This window comes from Mesocricetus auratus, unplaced genomic scaffold (assembly GCF_017639785.1).
Source record: "Mesocricetus auratus isolate SY011 unplaced genomic scaffold, BCM_Maur_2.0 Super-Scaffold_100007, whole genome shotgun sequence".
In the NCBI taxonomy this organism is placed as follows: Eukaryota; Metazoa; Chordata; class Mammalia; order Rodentia; family Cricetidae; genus Mesocricetus; species Mesocricetus auratus.
The window spans coordinates 52,909,941-52,927,888 of record NW_024429191.1 but is presented as its reverse complement, the minus strand read 5'-3'; the positions used below and the strand labels follow the sequence as shown (position 1 = coordinate 52,927,888).

The 17,948-nt window shown below is 49.6% G+C and overlaps 1 protein-coding gene across 13 annotated transcripts in view; it reads left to right on the top strand.

Moving 5' to 3' along the window:
* Positions 1-17,948, top strand: part of Rap1gap2 (RAP1 GTPase activating protein 2) — a 219,296-nt gene that overhangs the window by 192,461 nt on the left and 8,887 nt on the right. For all 13 annotated transcript variants that reach the window (XM_021225668.2, XM_040749118.1, XM_040749117.1 and 10 more), the window contains 8 exons: positions 1,621-1,692; positions 2,293-2,379; positions 3,901-4,035; positions 11,440-11,577; positions 12,960-13,078; positions 15,513-15,626; positions 15,834-15,951; positions 16,264-16,390. In XM_021225668.2, the coding sequence (XP_021081327.2) occupies positions 1,621-1,692; positions 2,293-2,379; positions 3,901-4,035; positions 11,440-11,577; positions 12,960-13,078; positions 15,513-15,626; positions 15,834-15,951; positions 16,264-16,390 (910 nt within the window). The remainder of the gene's footprint in view (positions 1-1,620; positions 1,693-2,292; positions 2,380-3,900; positions 4,036-11,439; positions 11,578-12,959; positions 13,079-15,512; positions 15,627-15,833; positions 15,952-16,263; positions 16,391-17,948) is intronic.

The window sequence follows — 17,948 nt, the reverse complement described above, 5'->3', positions numbered from 1 at the left end:
AGGATGAGGATGGGTGATGGGTGATCATTCCCACAGAGGACTTGGATCCTGCCTCTGCTGACCTGTGGACTTAAGGGCATATCTGAGCCACTTACCCTGGCAGCACAGACTACTTTAGTGCAGGCCTGAGGAGGAGGGGCCAGGCCAGGGGAAACAGCTGGGCCAGAGTCTGTGCTTTGTCCCAAGTGTCCCAGATACCCACAGTGGGCAGCCAGATTCTTGCTCCAGGATGGAATTCTAGATTTGGGCCACCAGTGCATTGTAGGTGGATGGAGTGGGGGCTGTGTCTGGCAGCTGGGGCCCAGCCAAAATCTTGTCAGCAAACACAAACCATTTCTTGACTGTGAGCACCTCAGTTTGGGCCATGCCGACATCCTTGAGCTTGTAGGAAAAATGCCCCATTGACCGAGGAGTTGCTTCCTCCCCCTGGACCTGGCAGGGCCTCATTTGGGCTGGGTCCCAGGCTGCCTGCTCACCCAGTCTGGCAGACTATTGCATCTGCCCTACTTCACAGGCCAGAACAGTTGGCAGCATGCCAGGGCCTTCATATCAGTCACTGCTAGTGAAGGGATAGGGCAGCCTCCCCAGAGCTCTGCAGCCTCAGGAGTTGACAGCAGGTAAAGCCAAGATAGTTGCATGCAGAGAGGAGGTGAAGAGTGGAACCTTCCTGCTCCAGGACCACCCTTATGCAGAGCCCCTGATGTTCTTACAGCCCAGCCTCACAGCTTCTGGCTGGGGCCTGGCTGACCTACACCCCCACCCCCATTTCCAGCTAATGCCTTTGATATCTGTGCTCAAACCTCAGCCAGACTGTCTGGCTCTCTGTGTAGAGCAGACTCCAGACCTGGGTCCACAGCCTGTGTCAAAGCTCCCAAGAGCCCCAAGCTCCCCCTTGCAACCAGTATTTACTTTAAAAAACTTATTTATTGATGTTATAGTAGTAGTAGTAGTTGTTGTTGTTGTTAGTGTATGTGTGTATGTGTGTGTGTGTGCATGCGCGTGTGTGTGATGTGTTGGGGGAACACAGACACATCTATGGAGGTCAGAGACAACTTTTGGGAGTCAGTTCTCTTCTGGGGATTATCAGGCTTGTGTGGCATGTATTTTTTTAACCTGTGGAACCATCTCTCTGGACTAGGATTTACATTTTAAACACTCAAAGTGAGTTTGGGGGTCACTATAGTAGGGGGAAATCTCAGAGCTGTGTTGGAGTGGTCTGTGTTCTCTGTGTTCCTTTCTCTGGTTTTGGGGTGCTTGTTCCATACCTCAGCCATCTCTTTCCTCATCAATAAAATGGGCAGTAGTCCTCAGGTGCCTTCTTTGGGATGAACAGTGGGATAATGAGATAAACCTCCTAACCACTTGCAATCAGGGTCCTAGCCATTCCGCAGCCCAAGGCATCATCTTGCCAAACTTGCTTTTGGCCCCTAGAAAGGCAGAGGGAAGGATGCAGGCTTCTGTGCTATCTGGCCCACCAGAGGAGCATCATTTAGGGCTTGTGGGTGATGCTCACATGGACATTCTCTCTGTGTTCTGGGGAGGAAAGGAGGGGTGAGCTGGTCTGCTGTAAGGAGTGGGACTCCTTTTCTGTCTTAGCCCATGCCAGACTGTTTCATTCAGGTGTCAGTCACTGCAAGGGAGGATGTGCCTGCCTTTGGCCCCCCTCTGCCAAGCCCACCTGTTTTCCAGAAGGTAAAAAACCCTCTTCTTCCATTCTTGTCACGCTTAAGACCCCAGGTCTCTCCACCTGAGTGTCAGTGGTTGGATGGGGTTGATGTAGGCTGGGAGCATTGTCAGGGAGGTCCTGTTACAGGGTTAGGGATGTCTCCTTTCTGGGTATCTTCCTACCTCACCCTTTGGGGACAGTCTGGCCCTTGTTGGGAGTTTGATGATGGGGTTGCCTTCCAAGGACTCTCATACTGTGCTCCAAGCCAGGTGACATATGGAGGGTGGGCGTCCCAATACTGGGGAAGCTGGCTTCTATGCCGTGTATTGGCAGGTAGGGCTGGCCTTGGCTGGATATAAAGGGGCTGTCCCCATACCCCTTGTTCTGCCTTTTTTTATTTTTATGTTTAAATTTAGATTAGAAACATGGTTGGTTCACAAGTCAGTTCCAGGTCCCTCTCCCTTTCCCTCCCCTCCTCCCGTGCCCTCCCCCCAACTCCCCCATTGACCCCTCATTTCCCCAGGGAGGGTGAGGCCCTCCTGTTCTGCCTTTTTATTACTATGGTTGGAAGCTTTTTGTCTACAGTGGAGGCCGGGAGAATTCTGAGCCCTCTTAATCTGTTTCAGGGTGCAGAATTCCGGGAGTTTCTGCTCACCAAGCTCACAAACGCAGAAAATGCTTGCTGCAAGTCGGACAAGTTCGCCAAGCTGGAGGTGAGAATGCCAGACTGAATGTCTTCTCTGGGCTTGCTCCAAGCCCATTCAGGAGTCTTCCCCATGGTGCTTGTTCAGTTGGGGAGCTTTTTGCATCCTCCTAAGTCCTCAGCTCTGTGTTGCTTTGGGGACTCTTTTTTTTTTCTTGGTAGGAACTCATCTAGACTCTGGGTCTCATCAGCCAGTCAATCACTAGTTGTTTACTGAACATGTATTATGCCCAGGACTTGTTCTGTTATCAGAGATAAGTGAGGCATTGCTTCTGCTGCTATGGAGTCACAGGCCTTTACTGAAGAGAAACTGTGGTTTACAATACTGTACTGTATTACACTCTGGCCTGTGATGGAGCCTGTGGGTAGTGATTGCTTCTGCTAGGGAAGATGGCGGGTGTGTTCAGGGAAGGCTTCTTGGAGGAGGTTGCTTTAGAGCTGCTGAGTCTTGATGTCCGATGGAACTTTCACATGCAGAGAGTCTGGAAAGTCATTCCAGACACAGGAAACAGTTAAGGGACAAGCAGAATCAGACTTTTATGTGTGGGAGATGTGGCCTGATGGCGGCCTCATGTGGCTGGAAGATGGGGGCTCAGCTGCAGATGGTGGCTGCATTAGATGGAGAAGGGCTGGACTTACAGGTGATGGGTGCTATGACGTTTTTAAGCAGTGTTTGATTGGCATGTTAGAGGCATCATTAGCCAGTGGGTGTTAGAGGAGGAGAAGGGGTTGGAAGGCAGCTGTGACAGGAAACTGGTCAGTTAGAAATGGCTAAAGAGTCTGAGAGACTCAACAAAGGTGAGCATTTCACAGGAGGAACTGGGTTAAACTGCCGGTAGGTGTGTCCAACCAGAGGCCTGCAAGTCACATGTGCTCCAGGATAGCCATGAATGTGTTCTAAGACAAAAATCACAGACAAGTAAGTATAAAACATTGTGAATTTTCCCCCTGGCAATCTGACTGTGCTGTTCTTAGAGATGACAGCATTGTGTCACAATGTCAAGAGATTGGACATTCCTCTAAAGTCAGGGTTGGGAAGACACTCCTAGAAATAAGGGTGGGAAAAGTGGAATTATAGGGTGCCTCGGGCTTTCAGTTTAGGCTCTGTGGTGATGGGAACAACTGGAAGAGGACTGTGGCTTCCTGAGAGGGACTTGTCCAGTCTGTGTGTATGGAGCCTCTGAGTGGGTCTTGTCTAGTTGTGTGTATGGAGCCCCTGGAGGCTGCATGCATGGCTGTTGGAGAGCCATGAGCAGAGGGGCTGTGGATATAGATCTTGGTCTGAGACCTGGGCTGGGTATCCCCAGGGCAAGCCTTAGAAGAGGTGGTATGGCCAAGGAGAGTGAGAGCAGGGGCTGGCCCAGAACATTTGTGCTAACTGCAGCACTAGTGAGCATGAAGTCCAGTCTCCTCTAAGACCCCACCATGGCCAGGAGCTGGTGACAGAGTAGCAGCCCTCAGGCCAGGCATCTAGAACACAGAAGGAAGTACACAGTGGTGTCTATACACTGTATATACCCCTCCTTTCTAGGACCGGACGAGGGCTGCTCTGCTGGACAACCTCCATGATGAACTCCACACACACACTCAGGTCATGCTAGGCCTGGGCCCTGAGGAAGACAAGTTTGAGAATGGGGGCCATGGAGGATTCTTGGAGTCTTTTAAGGTATGGACACAGGCTGACTTGGGATTGCTGCAGCAGAGGGCAAAGAAAGCAAGCAGCTAAGTTACTGGGAATATGGCCTCAGAGCCCAGAGCCGGGTTAGAGGTAACAGGAAGGGGTGGGACTCTGCAAAGGGCTGGGCTATTGTTTATGAGGTTGGAGCATCCAGCGATGACTCCAGTGACCCCCATACTTTCTCCCTTGGCCTGGACCATCATCATCCAGGAACCCTCTAAGTAGGCAAGAGAGTGAGCAGAGGAGAGGAGGTCACATGAGCCAAGAACCTCGCTGTCCTCACCCGTCTCCCTCTGTGGTCGGGGAGCCCAGGGAGGAATGGTGGGAGTGAGGCCACAGCCTTAGGGGGTCTTCAGTGGCTGCGTGTGGTGCTGCATGCTTCTTCCTTGCTGGCAAAGTCCTGGGACCCAAATGGACTTTGGGCTCCCATCCAACAATGAGAGATACACTCTCACCCTGAACTCTTGGGGGAGGGTCTAGGCCCTGCCCTGGATGAAATGACAGACTATGGACACCCCCATGGAGGGCCTCACCCTCCCTGGGGAAATGAGGGGATATTGGGGGGTTGGGGGGAGGAGTGCATGGGAGGAGGGGAGGGAAACGGAGAGGGGCCTGGAATTGACATGTGAAACAACCTTGTTTCTAATTTAAATTTAAATTAAAAAAAAAAAGTCCTGGGATCCGGCTGGGGGTGGGTGAGTGGGTGGAGCTACAGGTTGAAAAGAGAAGAGTTTTATCCAGAAGGAACTCCTTGTCCCCCCAAAATACTCAGATGGAGCCTGGATGGCCACAGAACCAGTAAGGGGCAGAGAAGGTTTTATAGTCATGTCCTGGCTGAGTGCTTGCTGGTCAACACAGCACCTACATTGGCATCTGATTTGAACCTGACTGTGATGGTGTGCAGTTGGCTAGGTCGTGTTTGTCAGCACCTCCTTTAACACAGGTGGGGGGGTGCTGCTGGAGGGCAGGCCACAAGAGGCCACAGGGTCCCAGGACCCTGTGCCTCAGAGGTGGGGCTCTGTTCACACCTAGACTTTCTCAAGGGTCTGCCATGTCCCTCTCCCATCAGAGAGATTCATAAACATGAATCTTTGAGGCCTGTATAAGATCAGGGTTACAAATGTTTTAAAATCACAGCTATAGGGCACTAGGCAAGATCTTTAAAGTCCACAAGCTACAGTTTTCTTATTAAGGACACAGAGATAATAAATTGGACCTCTGTCACTGTGTTGTGAGAGTTCATTGGAATAATGTCTGGAAATTGCAGATTGCCTATGACACAGTAAATACACTTATCTGTTGTAACTGGGCACACATTAACTGTGCCGTATGGGCTACATATAATCTTAACCTCCCAACTGTCATTAGTGCTCTGTGGGGAAGGCTGGTATTATGCACATAATAATTTTGGCATAATAATTCACTCTCAATTTTAATAATTGTGAATATTGTTTTACATGTGAGGAAATAAAGACACAGAGACTAAATAATTTGTTCCAGGTCACCCCGGAGACAGAGTTGAATTCAGGTCTCCCAAATTCTTACTAGCTACACGATACTTCCTCCCAGTTTCTGAACATGAAGATTCCACCCATGCCGGCCAGGCCTGGGCAGGTCAGGGTCAGCTGTGCACTGCCCAGCTGGACAGCTGAGAGCAGGGCATAGCTCTGCTGGCCCTGGCTGGAGCCAGCAGCTGAGATTCCTCTAGGGGGTAGGAGGAGCCAGGCTGCTTGTCCAGGCTGGTAGGAGATTCCTGAGGCTTCTGGTTTGCTATTGATAGAAGTTGCTGTGAAAAAGTTAAAAAATAAAAGGCGTGTGTGTGTGTGTGTGTGTGTGTGTGTGTGTGTGTGTGTGTGTGTGTGTGTGTGTGTAGAATCTAGATGCAAGAGGAGCTGGGTGTGGAGGGACATGCCTGGATGGCCAGAATCTGGGAAGCTGAGGCAGGAGCATGATGAGTTCAAGGAAGGGCTGAGTTACATAGTGAGACTCTGATTTTGAGAAAAATGAAAATGAAGGGTAGAGGAGAAAAGGAACAGAGAAGGAAGAGGGAGCCATGGTGGATTGATAGCCTCGCCAAGAGGAGGGTGAACGTGAGACTGGGTAATAGGGAACAGGTGTGGTCCTAGGGGAGCTAGAGGAGCAGCCACTTAGAGAGGCCTTTTGGGGCTCTGGGGATCTCCTGTTTAAGGAGTAAACTCACAGTAAATTAATTTATATGGAATCATTGGGGCTGAGCTGTGGTTGAAGAGCTAGCACAATGATGTGTTTTGTGAACATTTAATGAAGCATTTGTTGCTTTGAGTTTTACAGGTTTCCTTTTATACGTTAGAGCTAGTGGTGGTTTTATTTCAGGTTTCAAATATTTATGTAACACTGTATGTAGGCTCTGGACATTCTGTCCATGGGGTTCAATGGATGAGGTAGCCCAGAAGTTAAATACAGGTGACAGATCTAAAGGATGGTGGCTCAAGGTCATTTCGTCCCATCTCTTGTATCTGTTAGGAGTAGTAGGAGTTGGTATATGTTTCACTCCAGGGTGTCTGACGTAGTCCTAGAGAGGCTTTCAAGAGAGAGCATGCTGCAAGACTATTATGACTGGCCTGCAAGCCAGTATTCCAGAGACTTCTTTCTAATTCTGTGTTTAAGGACAGACCCATTTTTTTTTTCCATTTGGAGTTCACACCTGCCTTTGAGGTTGTGAGATGGTGGTGGTGGGAGGGATCGTTGGGTCAGGCACATAGAGTGAGCCTTTGCCCTGGAAGGAGACCTTGGCTTCTACGCCTTCAGTGTTGATCCAGGTCTCCCATGTGGAGAGGCCTGGGCAAGGGGCAGGCCTGACCCTGAGCCCAGTTCTAGAGTCTGTCTCTAGCTTCCTTCCTTCTCTCCTTATGGGGGCCTTAGACAGGACTGTGGTGTCAGAATTATTGACATTTCTTTTGGGATGAATCCTAGGCCTCTGGCATTTCTTCAGAATGAAGGATTGTCTGCAATGATGCCCGGAAGAAAATGCCTGGGTTGAAAGTTCTCTCATAGGCAGATGTGAACTGAGGAGGCTCAGGGCTGAGCGTCTTCCCACCGCCAGTCCCCTTCAGACTGGTTTTCCCTAGTGGGCCACAGCCCAGGAGCAGACCCACTGTGACCGCAGGCTGTTCCTTCACTTCAGTTCTGTGTTGTGAGCGGAAGCTCCTCCATGAGACACGCCCGTTGCTTTATGGATACCTAGACCTGCTTATAAGCCAAACTGCTTGGAGGAGTCTCAGGACCTGTCCAGTCTACTGACAATTGGGAGTTTTCATTTTCACGTAGATGACAATCTGAAAAATCTAATGAACACGTCTCATTCTTTGCAACGATGTCCTGGATTAAAGCTGTTCCCATGGCTCAAGGGATGACTGGCCATGCTTTTGGGAACCTTGACGTTTTTTGCTTTTTCCTTCCTGATAAAGGAGCTGTGTATCATTTCCTTTTGGAAGGAACTTATCCCTAGACTGCTGGTCTGTGATGAAGTAAAAAGAATAAGTGACAATGGATTTGTCCGTGTGATAAGCATATAGCACATACAGACCATGGTTTGAGAGTCACTTGCCTGGCCTTCCCCTCCGCTGCCCTCATAATGTGGAGGTAGGAATAGAAGGCAATGGGACAGAGTTGGGACCACGAGGAACAGAGTGGACAGCAGGCCAATTTCTTTGAGCCTTTGAGGAACTGGTGTAGGTGGTGCATTGATCTCACCTGACCCTTGGTGGCAGGAGAGTCACAGACATCTCTGGCAGGCAAAGTCTTGGGGGGCGTGTCCTGTAGCCACAGGCAACCTGAATCACGTAAGTGATGGTGGAGGGAGGACCATGGGGCAGAACAGGCCCCAGCCTTTGACATCTCTGTCATCCCTTTGCTTTTCCTGGGAGGGAAAGTTGTGGTCCCAGGATGGTCATGTGCCTTTGGTAGTGAGACATGCATGCACACGCAAGGGGCGGGGCAGGAGAATGCCCAGGCCTTGGACTTGGAGCTATAGACTGTGAGTGAGCTGCCAGCTTGTTCCTGCTGGAGGAGCGGAAGACCCTGACTAAAGCCATCTCAGCAGGCAGGAGACAGGCGTCTTTGTGCCAGAGGCCCATGCCTCTGTTCCTTATGTGGTTTGGATGGGCATGCCCTGTTTGGTTCTCATCCCCTTAATTTTTATCCCGATGTTGAGTTTGTGAAATTGGAACAACTCACAGGCACTTTTGTAAGGAGGCGATAGTGCCGGTGGCTGGGAAGTAACTTGTTCTGCTTGTAGGGCTGAGATTATGGGACACATGGGTAATGAGAAAGCAGTGCATTTCTTTGTCCTCATGCCTCACAGGAGAGCTTGATGGGAGGGGGCAGTGAGGTGTGCTGAGGGCTGGGAGGCTGCGGGGGGGGGGTACTGAGGGACATTGGTGGAGCCAGAGTGATTGGCCAGGAGGACAGCAAGGGACAGTCATGTGAAATGATAGAAAAGGCCAGCCCAAGACTGCAAGGTTTAGAAATGTAGGCGACCTACCAGTTGTGTATACATAAGAACTTTCTGTGGGTCAGGCCATCCACTGTAAGAATGAGTAGCTGGTCCCTGGAGGACACAAGACCATTGCCACCCTTCCCCTCTGCCCTTCTCTGTCTCTCCTTTTGTGTGTCCCCCCTGTATTCTGACTCTGCTGCCCAGTTTGGGTGGACCAGGATTTCCATTCAGTTGCTCGCTGCACTGTAATGTGGCATTTTGTAGATGTTACTGGACAGTTTCATTCAAAGCAAACATTGTTTTGTGTCTTTTACACTAAGATCGGGGCAGGAGAGCTAACCAGAGTGGGCAGGTGTCATCCCAGGTGTCAGATGCACACTGTCTCGTTTCATCCTTGTGACAGCTCCTCCTGGCAGGGACCGTGAGAGAACCAGGACTCTACCCTTTCTGTTGCCAAGAGCAGGAGAGCAGGTGACTGACAGCCTGTCCAGTTCTGGAATTCCATCAGTTCATTGACACCTCAGATCTGCTTTGCACATGGGCACCTGAAGACACCTTCCTCCTTGACATCAGCCTGTGACATGTTTATGAGAGTGTGACTCCAAACCTCCTGCTTCCCAGCCAACTGTAGTCAATGAATCACTCCATCTTGGCCTTCGTCTCCATCCCCATCACCTCGTTTTCTCCTTCTCCTACCCCTCCCATCTCTTTCCTCCTACCCCTCCCTTCCTTCCCCTGAGTTTTCTGGAGATGGGGTCTTACTTTGCAGCCCAGGCTGTCCTTGGCCTCTCAAGTTTCTCAAATTGCGTGGGTTACAGCCATGCACTACCATATCCAGCTTTGTATTTTCAATATTGGGGCCTGGGATACTAGATTTGGATCCCAGCTCTATCTTTTACTGATGTGTGACAGTTCTTTGTTACTTGAGAGATTTTCTATTCTCCCTATACCTCAGCCTTTTAGGGATCCAATAAGATTGTGTATGAAGACTAGATACACTGCACAGGACTTAGCATTCGTACTTGGATCCTAGAGACAAATGAGGACTAGATCTGAACACAAATGAAGAGTGTGCAATGTTGGTAACACTGGTAGTGGCAGTACAGGGAACAAGCATATAAAAATGCTGACATTTATGAAACATTAATGCCACTTAAGGAGCCTTCTCCCCCTCATCCAAGGACATGTCAGTTTCCAAAGATTACATGACTCTATTACGCTTGGGTGGTAGAATGAATCAAACATGCTGGCTCTTGCAACCATGTTCCAGGAGCACTGTTGCTAGGCAACTCTTCTGTGGTCCAGAGAGGGGAGAGGTGATGTCCCTCATGGGGCATCTTTGATTCAGACAATAGAGGTTATATTTGTCAATTTGAGGCTGGTAGTCCCACACCTCATTGTTGGTGGCTTGTCTGGAGGGGAGAGCTGTTACACATACCAGCAGCTTTTCTGAGTCTCTGTCCTTTGACAGGAGGGAATGACATGCAGGATGAGGCCATTGGCCATTTTCAAGTCTCAAAGTTGTCGCTGGGGTCCTGAAGAGCAATATTTGTGTCAACTTGGAGCTCTTCCTGGATATCTCAAGGGAAGGAAAGGGGATTTGCTTTTCCTCTGGTATGGGCACATAGGGTGTGCACATGCCTGAGTCCAGAAAGGAGGGAGTGGGCTGTAACTTAGTACATATCTGTTTCCTGATGCTAGGGTGATGGGCTCACACCATGGTGAGGAAAATCCACCAATGACTGTAGCAGGAAGTCCAGGCTCAGTTGGTCAAAGCACACATGTACTTTCTTCCTTCCCCTGTGTGGTCCTGGGCTCTTCAGCTTTGTCATCAGGTTTGGTGTCTCAAATGTCTCCTATGCTTTCCCCCCAAAGACACCAGCAGACATTCTCCTGTTTCTCTAGTAAGGGATGAGTTAAACAAGTACTTTACACTGAGCCTGGGTACTTTGCATCCCAAGGAGGAGGAGGAAAAGACCTTGGAATCCATGTTGGTTCTATGAATCCATGTTGGTTCTATCAGCAGGAGTTCTGCCAACTGGAGTTTGGTACCTGTACTTGAGCCACCAATAGTGCAGGTGTCCAGGAGCCTTTGCTCTTTGGGTTTCAGAATAACTGATGGACACACATAGACCATCATCACAGACTGGGTCTTGTACTGTAGTCTACTTTTAGGAGTGTGTTTTGGGCACTCTTTGGACTAATATCCCTTTGGCCTCAACAGCGCCGTCTAGCAGTTGGCGTGGTGCTGAGCACAAAAGGAAACACAATATGCCTAATATTAACAACATGAGAAGCTACATTTGTGATGCACTGGGCTGTCTCTTAAGAGCTTTACAGGTCTTGCTGTTACTCCTTGTATAGACACACCCTATTCCAATCCATGTAGGTCCCAGAGAAGCTAAACAACCTGCAGGGTCCCTTAGCTTTGTGAACACAGAACCGATGTATGGTCGATGATGTCGCTCAGTGGTAGAGCTCTTGCCCAGCCTGAGGGAGATCATAGGTCCATTTCTCAATGCCACACCAAAACATAAAAGTCAAAATAAAAAGGAGATGGTGTTCGGTCCCCACCCTGTGCAGAACGTGTGACAGTCATTTTAATGACAAGGAAGCCATAACCCAGAGATGTTGAGTTGCTAACTAGACAGGTTTGCTGAGCTCCAGGCCTTGTCTCCTCTTCCTATAAAAGGAGGATACCAGGTTGGCCCACTTTGCACCACTGAGTCCTCAGACCCTGCCTGGACAGAATTTAGAGAACTCTGCAAATACCAGTGCCTGAGTTGTGGGCTTTGTGACTGTTTACATGCTCATACTAGTGTGTGCGTGCATATGTACATGTGAGCCCAGGACAGAGTCATCCAGAGGGACCAGGTACTGACTCTCAGACCTTTGTCACTCCTCACCCCTGGCAGAGAGCCATCCGTGTTCGCAGCCATTCCATGGAGACCATGGTGGGTAGCCAGAGGAAGCTGCATGGTGGGAACATTCCTGGCAGCCTCAGTGGGGGTATTGTCCACAACAACATGGAGGTCACCAAGACCACCTTCTCAGTGAGTACTTTGGATCCTGGGCCAGCATGTGGAGGAGGAGGAGGGGGGAGGAAGGGTGTGTCCCACTTCAGGTCTGGGCTAGGGACACTGAAGCTGCTGAGCAGGCAACCCAGCCTGTGCTCTGTGACAATGGTCCTGTGGAATTCCATGCCAGCTTGCTGCTGGGTTGGTTTGTGCTGTGAATTGTTCTCTGAGTTTGTTTAAGAACTGAGCTTGGGGGCTCATGAGGGAGACCCTGTTGATGACAACAGTGGCCACCCCAGCTTGCTCCGAAGCAGACACTGGGCTGGGGATCAATACACAAGACCCTACCTGATCCCTCTCACGGTTGTCTGAGCAGACACAGGGCCACTCTCCATTCCACACTTCAGGAAAAGGGGACTCAGAGAGGTTATGTAACTTACTAAACATCACCCAGCTAAGATGAAGTTCTGGGGTTTAAATGGAGGACTTCCTGATACAAAATTTAGCCTCTTCATAGTGGGTTCAGCTCTCAGGGAGAGACAGCCCTGTGGGTCTGTGATCTTAGACATCTTGAATCACACCAACGGCAGGTGAGGAAACCGCATAGTCAGCCATTAGTAAGGCAAGTGGCTTTTGACTTGTATGGACTGGAATTTTCTTGGAAAATTGTTTAAATAGCAGAATAGACTCACAGAGATGTTGACTTTTATTACAAATGGCCTTGAGCAGTGACTTGATTTACCTAATATTTTCAATCTACTATCTTGTTTCTCTCAGAAAGTCATATCAACAGAGCAGGGTGATTTCCTGTGGATTAGGAAACTGAGGCTTGAGAGCTTGACCAGTCTCCCAAGGTGACACAGCACATGAGTGGCATTGGGGCTGGGGCTAGACACCTAGCCTACTCCAGGGTTTTATGCCTTCTTGCTCAAACTTTCACCATTGCGTATCCTTCCTACCCCGAGGCTGGGGAATTGTCAAGGTGAGACCTGCCATCAGTGCAGGCGGACTCAGCTCAGTGGCTTTTATTTGATCTGTTATTGCAACTCCTGCCTGGACCCGTTTATTCGAAAGCAGTGATCAGGAGCCCCGGGTCCTTATTGCAGCTGGCCCTGACACATCCCTCTAAGGGCTCTCTAGATCTTTCAGTCTGTGATTCCCTAAATCGTCCCAGCCAGCTTGGCATCTGACCCCACTATGGTGACCCTGTGATCCTCCATGAGCTCGAGGCCCTGTTAGATCATTGCCTGCTGCCACCGGCCTTGCTTAAGAACAGGAAAGAGGCTGAGTAGCTCAAATGTTGGGGTCTCATCTCCTTGTTGTTTTCTGGGGTCTCACCAGACCAGGAGTCATGTGTAGACCAGAAGAGAGGTGGGAGGGATCTACACATGAACTCACTGTGGTGGTTTTATTGGCAGCCTCCGGTGGCCGCAGCAACCGTGAAGAACCAGTCACGGAGCCCCATCAAGCGGCGGTCTGGACTCTTCCCCCGACTGCACTCGGGCTCTGAAGGCCAGGGGGACAGCCGGACACGATGGTAACTGTCAGGGCCTGAACTCCATTCCAGCTATGGGGCCTGTCAGCTCCCGTCTCCGTATAGCTGTCAGGTACCCAAGCATGGGGACAGGTTTTCCCAATGTCAGGCTTCCCTTGAACCCTGACCTCACTACATCCTGTCAGTTGTATTTAGGAGAGAGGTCCTGACCAAAGAGCTGGGCAGTGGTGGGTAGGGTTGCTGATGCAAAGAAATCGAATAGATCCCTATGACTTCTCAGAGAGGGTGTGTAGAGCCTCAGTGTTCACAGACACGTAGAGGACCAAGAGCTGGCAAAGACAGCTGGGAAGGAGACAGAGGACAGACTGCACAGGGTGTGTGAGGTCTCCAAAGACAGGAGAGGAGAAATTCCTGTTGTGTCTGTCACGGAGGGAAGTTCATTGTGGTGACCCAACCCTGTGGTTTAATAGTCAGGAAGTCACCAAAAGTGCATGGAGGGATGGGAAAGTGGCCCAGTGTGTAGTGTGGCTGAGCAAGTATGAGGGCTTGGGCTTGGATCCCCAGCATCTGTACAAAAGGCTGGGTGTGGTGATGGGAGGATCCCTGGGGCTCTCAGGTCAGATGGTGAGCTTCAGTTTTAGTGAGCGACTGTCTCAGAAAATGAGGTGGAGGCCATGGAGGAACACACCCCATGTTGACTTCTGACCTTCACCGGCACAGGCAGTCGAAAGCACCTGTACATACATGCACACAGGCATTTGCTACACACACACACACACATACACACACACACACACACACACACAGAGACAGACACATACACAGAGAGACAGAGATACACAGAGACAGACAGACAGACAGACACATACACACACACACACACACACACACACACACACAGAGTTTATGTAGGCCATTAACACCTCCAGGGTGCCTGTGATCTTAAGGGTAAATAACAAGGGAGGATGTGGGGATATTGGCACATTTGTGCCTTGCTGGTGGGGATGTGAGATAGTGCATCTGCTTTGGAAAACAGCCTGGCAGTCCTCAAAGGGATGAACATAGAGTTACCATAGGACCTACTGATCCCACCCTTAGGTGTTTATATATATTTATATAGAGAGACCGTAAGAATTGAAAACAGTTGTCCGTAACAACACCAACACACACCTTTAATAGGTTGCAGCGTTATTCATGGTACCTCAAAGTGGATGCAACTGAAGGGCCTGTCAGCTGGCTACTAGATAGGTAAAATGGAATCAGTATGCCCACAAAATGTAGCATGATTTTGTAATAAACAACAAGCATGAGGTCCTGATGCAGGCCACACAACATGGGCATACTTGGAAATGGTAAGCTAGTAGAAAGGATGTGAAGACCGTGTATGTTGTCAAGTCTCGTTTCTATGGAATGTCCAGACTAGGCAAAGTCCATAGAGACAGAAAGAAATAGTTAGAGGTGGGGGTGGGCAGTGATTGCAGATGAACCAGGGGTTCTTTTAAGAGGCCTTAAATGCTCTAAAATTAGATTGTGGCGATGGCTGCACAATTCCACGAACATATTAAAATTTTTTTTATTGTCCACTTTAAATAGATGAGTCTTACGGCATGTGTATTATGCTTCATTAATGCCGCTCTGTAAAGAAGGGCTGGAGAGCACAGGTTAAGAGCGCAGGCTGCTCTTGCAGAGGACCTGGGTTCTGTTCCCAGCGTCCACACAGAGGCGCACAAGCATTTCTAACTCCAGTCCCACGGGGATCCAATGCTCTCTACAGACCCATGAGTACACCAAACATGTATGTGGTGCAATACATACATGCAGGCAAACACACATAAACAATAAATAGGTGAATAAGAAACTCTTAAAAAAAAACCAAAGCAAAACAGAAATCAGTGGCCCTGGGACTCAGAAGCGTAAAAGACGAAAACAAGTGAGCCGAGCACAGAGCCGTCCTGGGCCCAGGATTTGCTATAGGGTAAGTTGTGCTTTTTGCTGAACTGCAGGAGAAGGGAGCTCTTGGATACTTGGGCTTAGAGTATCCCTTCACTCCCCAACATCCAGGGTTGCCTTGTGACATGTAGGATGTCCTCAAGAGTCATTATAGTAGGTGGCCCCTCAGGAATCCATGGGTACTGGGTTGATTCCTGTATGGGTGTCATTCAGGTCTGTGTGACTTTAAATTGATCTGTAACCTTGACAGGTGCAATGACCAGCATGGGAGAGGGGTAGACTTTGGCTGAAGGCCATCAAGCCATGGCCCCTGGTTGGTGGCCTTGGACCATCACTATGAATCCAGGTTGGCCTTTATTGTACAGAGCAGAAACCTCTGATGTCTGCTGAAGTTTCAGGTGGGGAGGGACGAGGTGGCTACACTCCGTACTGACCTCCACAGCCTGAGCTCTGCCTAGGGTCAGGGGTGGACAAGGGCAGGGGCCTGGCTCCCAGGTCTCACTTCTCTTCATTCTCTTCTTCCTAGTGACAGTGTCTCCAGCACTCCCAAAACCCCGGATGGTGGACACTCTTCTCAGGAGATAAAGTCTGAGACCTCGTCAAATCCCAGCTCTCCAGAAATCTGTCCCAACAAAGAGAAGTAAGAGAATTGGGGTTTAGGAAATGCTGGCTGTAGCTATTTGGAGTCCTGGTGTATGTGCTCTGCCTCTGGGCAAGCTGAGACTGACTTCTTGCCTTTGGAAGTCTCTGGAACACCAGGCAGAGGTGGGGGAGCCACCGTGGGCAAGCTCAGTCCTCTGGTGGATTTGTCTCACTCTCTGCTTGCCTGGCTTCCCATTCTCCACAGGCCCTTCATAAAGTTGAAGGAGAATGGCCGTGCCAACATTTCCCGTTCCTCCTCCAGCACCAGCAGCTTCAGCAGTACCGCAGGGGAGGGTGAGGCCATGGAGGAGTGTGACAGTGGGGTAAGTGTGCCCCACTCAACCAGGGAGCAGCATTCTGGGGCTCAGATGTTATACTGTGCTTTAAAATACCACGGGGGAAGGTGTGGCCTACTACCAAATGGGAGCAGTGAGTGAAGGGATTCTGTCTCAACAAAGCGTTTAAGGGCAGCAGTGGAGGCTGTCCCTGCCAGGGGGACACCGGCTGGAAAGGGAAGGGGTCAGGGAAAGGCTGAGGTAGGACGTGGGCTTAGAAGCAGTGACTTGCATGGTCCATCCCACAGCTGTGGGACTGCTGGGGTACATTGGCCTTGCTCACCCAGTTTCTCTCCACAGAGCAGCCAGCCATCCACAACCTCACCCTTCAAGCAGGAGGTGTTTGCCTACAGCCCGTCCCCGGGCAGCGAGAGCCCCAGCGTGGGAGCTGCTGCCACCCCAATCATCATGAGCCGGAGTCCCACAGGTCGGTGGAATGTGAAGATGTGTGTGGCGTAGCTGGAAGTGCAGAGCTGGGCCCTGACTGCCGGTCAAAGGGCGCGCACCCCAGGCATGCTGAACGGCCAGCTGCTTCTTTTCCAAGATGCTAGGGCCTTCACCTCCTCTACTGCCTGTGTCCAACCATACAACGATCCTATTCGTATCTTCTTATATACCGGGAAAGTGTGGCCTAGAGAATCCCTACAGTTGAGCAGAGTTGGGAGTAGCAGGCTGGGGAGAAGGAAATGGGTCAGCTCTCAGGGCCTACCAAGTACCCCACAGTTTTCACCCAGGTGGGACTGTGGGGAGGGGTTGGTTAGTCTCAGTAGAAGGTGTTTGTAGGTGAGCAGTCTCAGGCTGTAAACATCCAGGAAGAAGAGCAGCTGGTAGGTTCTGCACACACGGGCCAACCATTTGTAAACACTCGGACACACAGTCAACCATTTGTAAACACTGGAACACACAGTCAACCATTTGTAAATACTCGGACATGCAGTCAACCATTTGTAAACACTGGAATACACAGTCAACCATTTGTAAATACTCAGACACACAGTCAACCATTTGTAAACACTCAGACACACAGTCAACCATTTGTAAACACTCGGACACACAGTCAACCATTTGTAAATACTCAGACATGCAGTCAACCATTTGTAAACACTTGGACACACAGTCAACCATTTGTAAACACTGTAACACACAGTCAACCATTTGTAAACACTCGGACACACAGTCAACCATTTGTAAACACTTGGACACACAGTCAACCATTTGTAAACACTGGAATACACAGTCAACCATTTGTAAATACTCGGACATGCAGTCAACCATTTGTAAACACTCTGACACACAGTCAACCATTTGTAAACACTCGGACATGCAGTCAACCATTTGTAAACACTCGGACACACAGTCAACCATTTGTAAACACTCGGACAAGCAGTCAACCATTTGTAAACACTCGGACACACAGTCAACCATTTGTAAACACTCCCACAAGCAGTCAACCATTTGTAAACACTGGAATACACAGTCAACCATTTGTAAATACTCGGACATGCAGTCAACCATTTGTAAACACTCGGACACACAGTCAACCATTTGTAAACACTCGGACAAGCAGTCAACCATTTGTAAACACTCGGACACACAGTCAACCATTTGTAAACACTCGGACACACAGTCAACCATTTGTAAACACTTGGACACGAAATCAACCATTTGTAAACACTCGGACACACAGTCAACCATTTGTAAACACTCCCACAAGCAGTCAACCATTTGTAAACACTCGGACATCCAGTCAACCATTTGTAAACACTGGAACACACAGTCAACCATTTGTAAACACTTGGACACACAGTCAACCATTTGTAAACACTCAGACATGCAGTCAACCATTTGTAAACACTCGGACACACAGTCAACCATTTGTAAACACTTGGACACACAGTCAACCATTTGTAAACACTCGGACACACAGTCAACCATTTGTAAACACTGGAACACACAGTCAACCATTTGTAAACACTCGGACACGC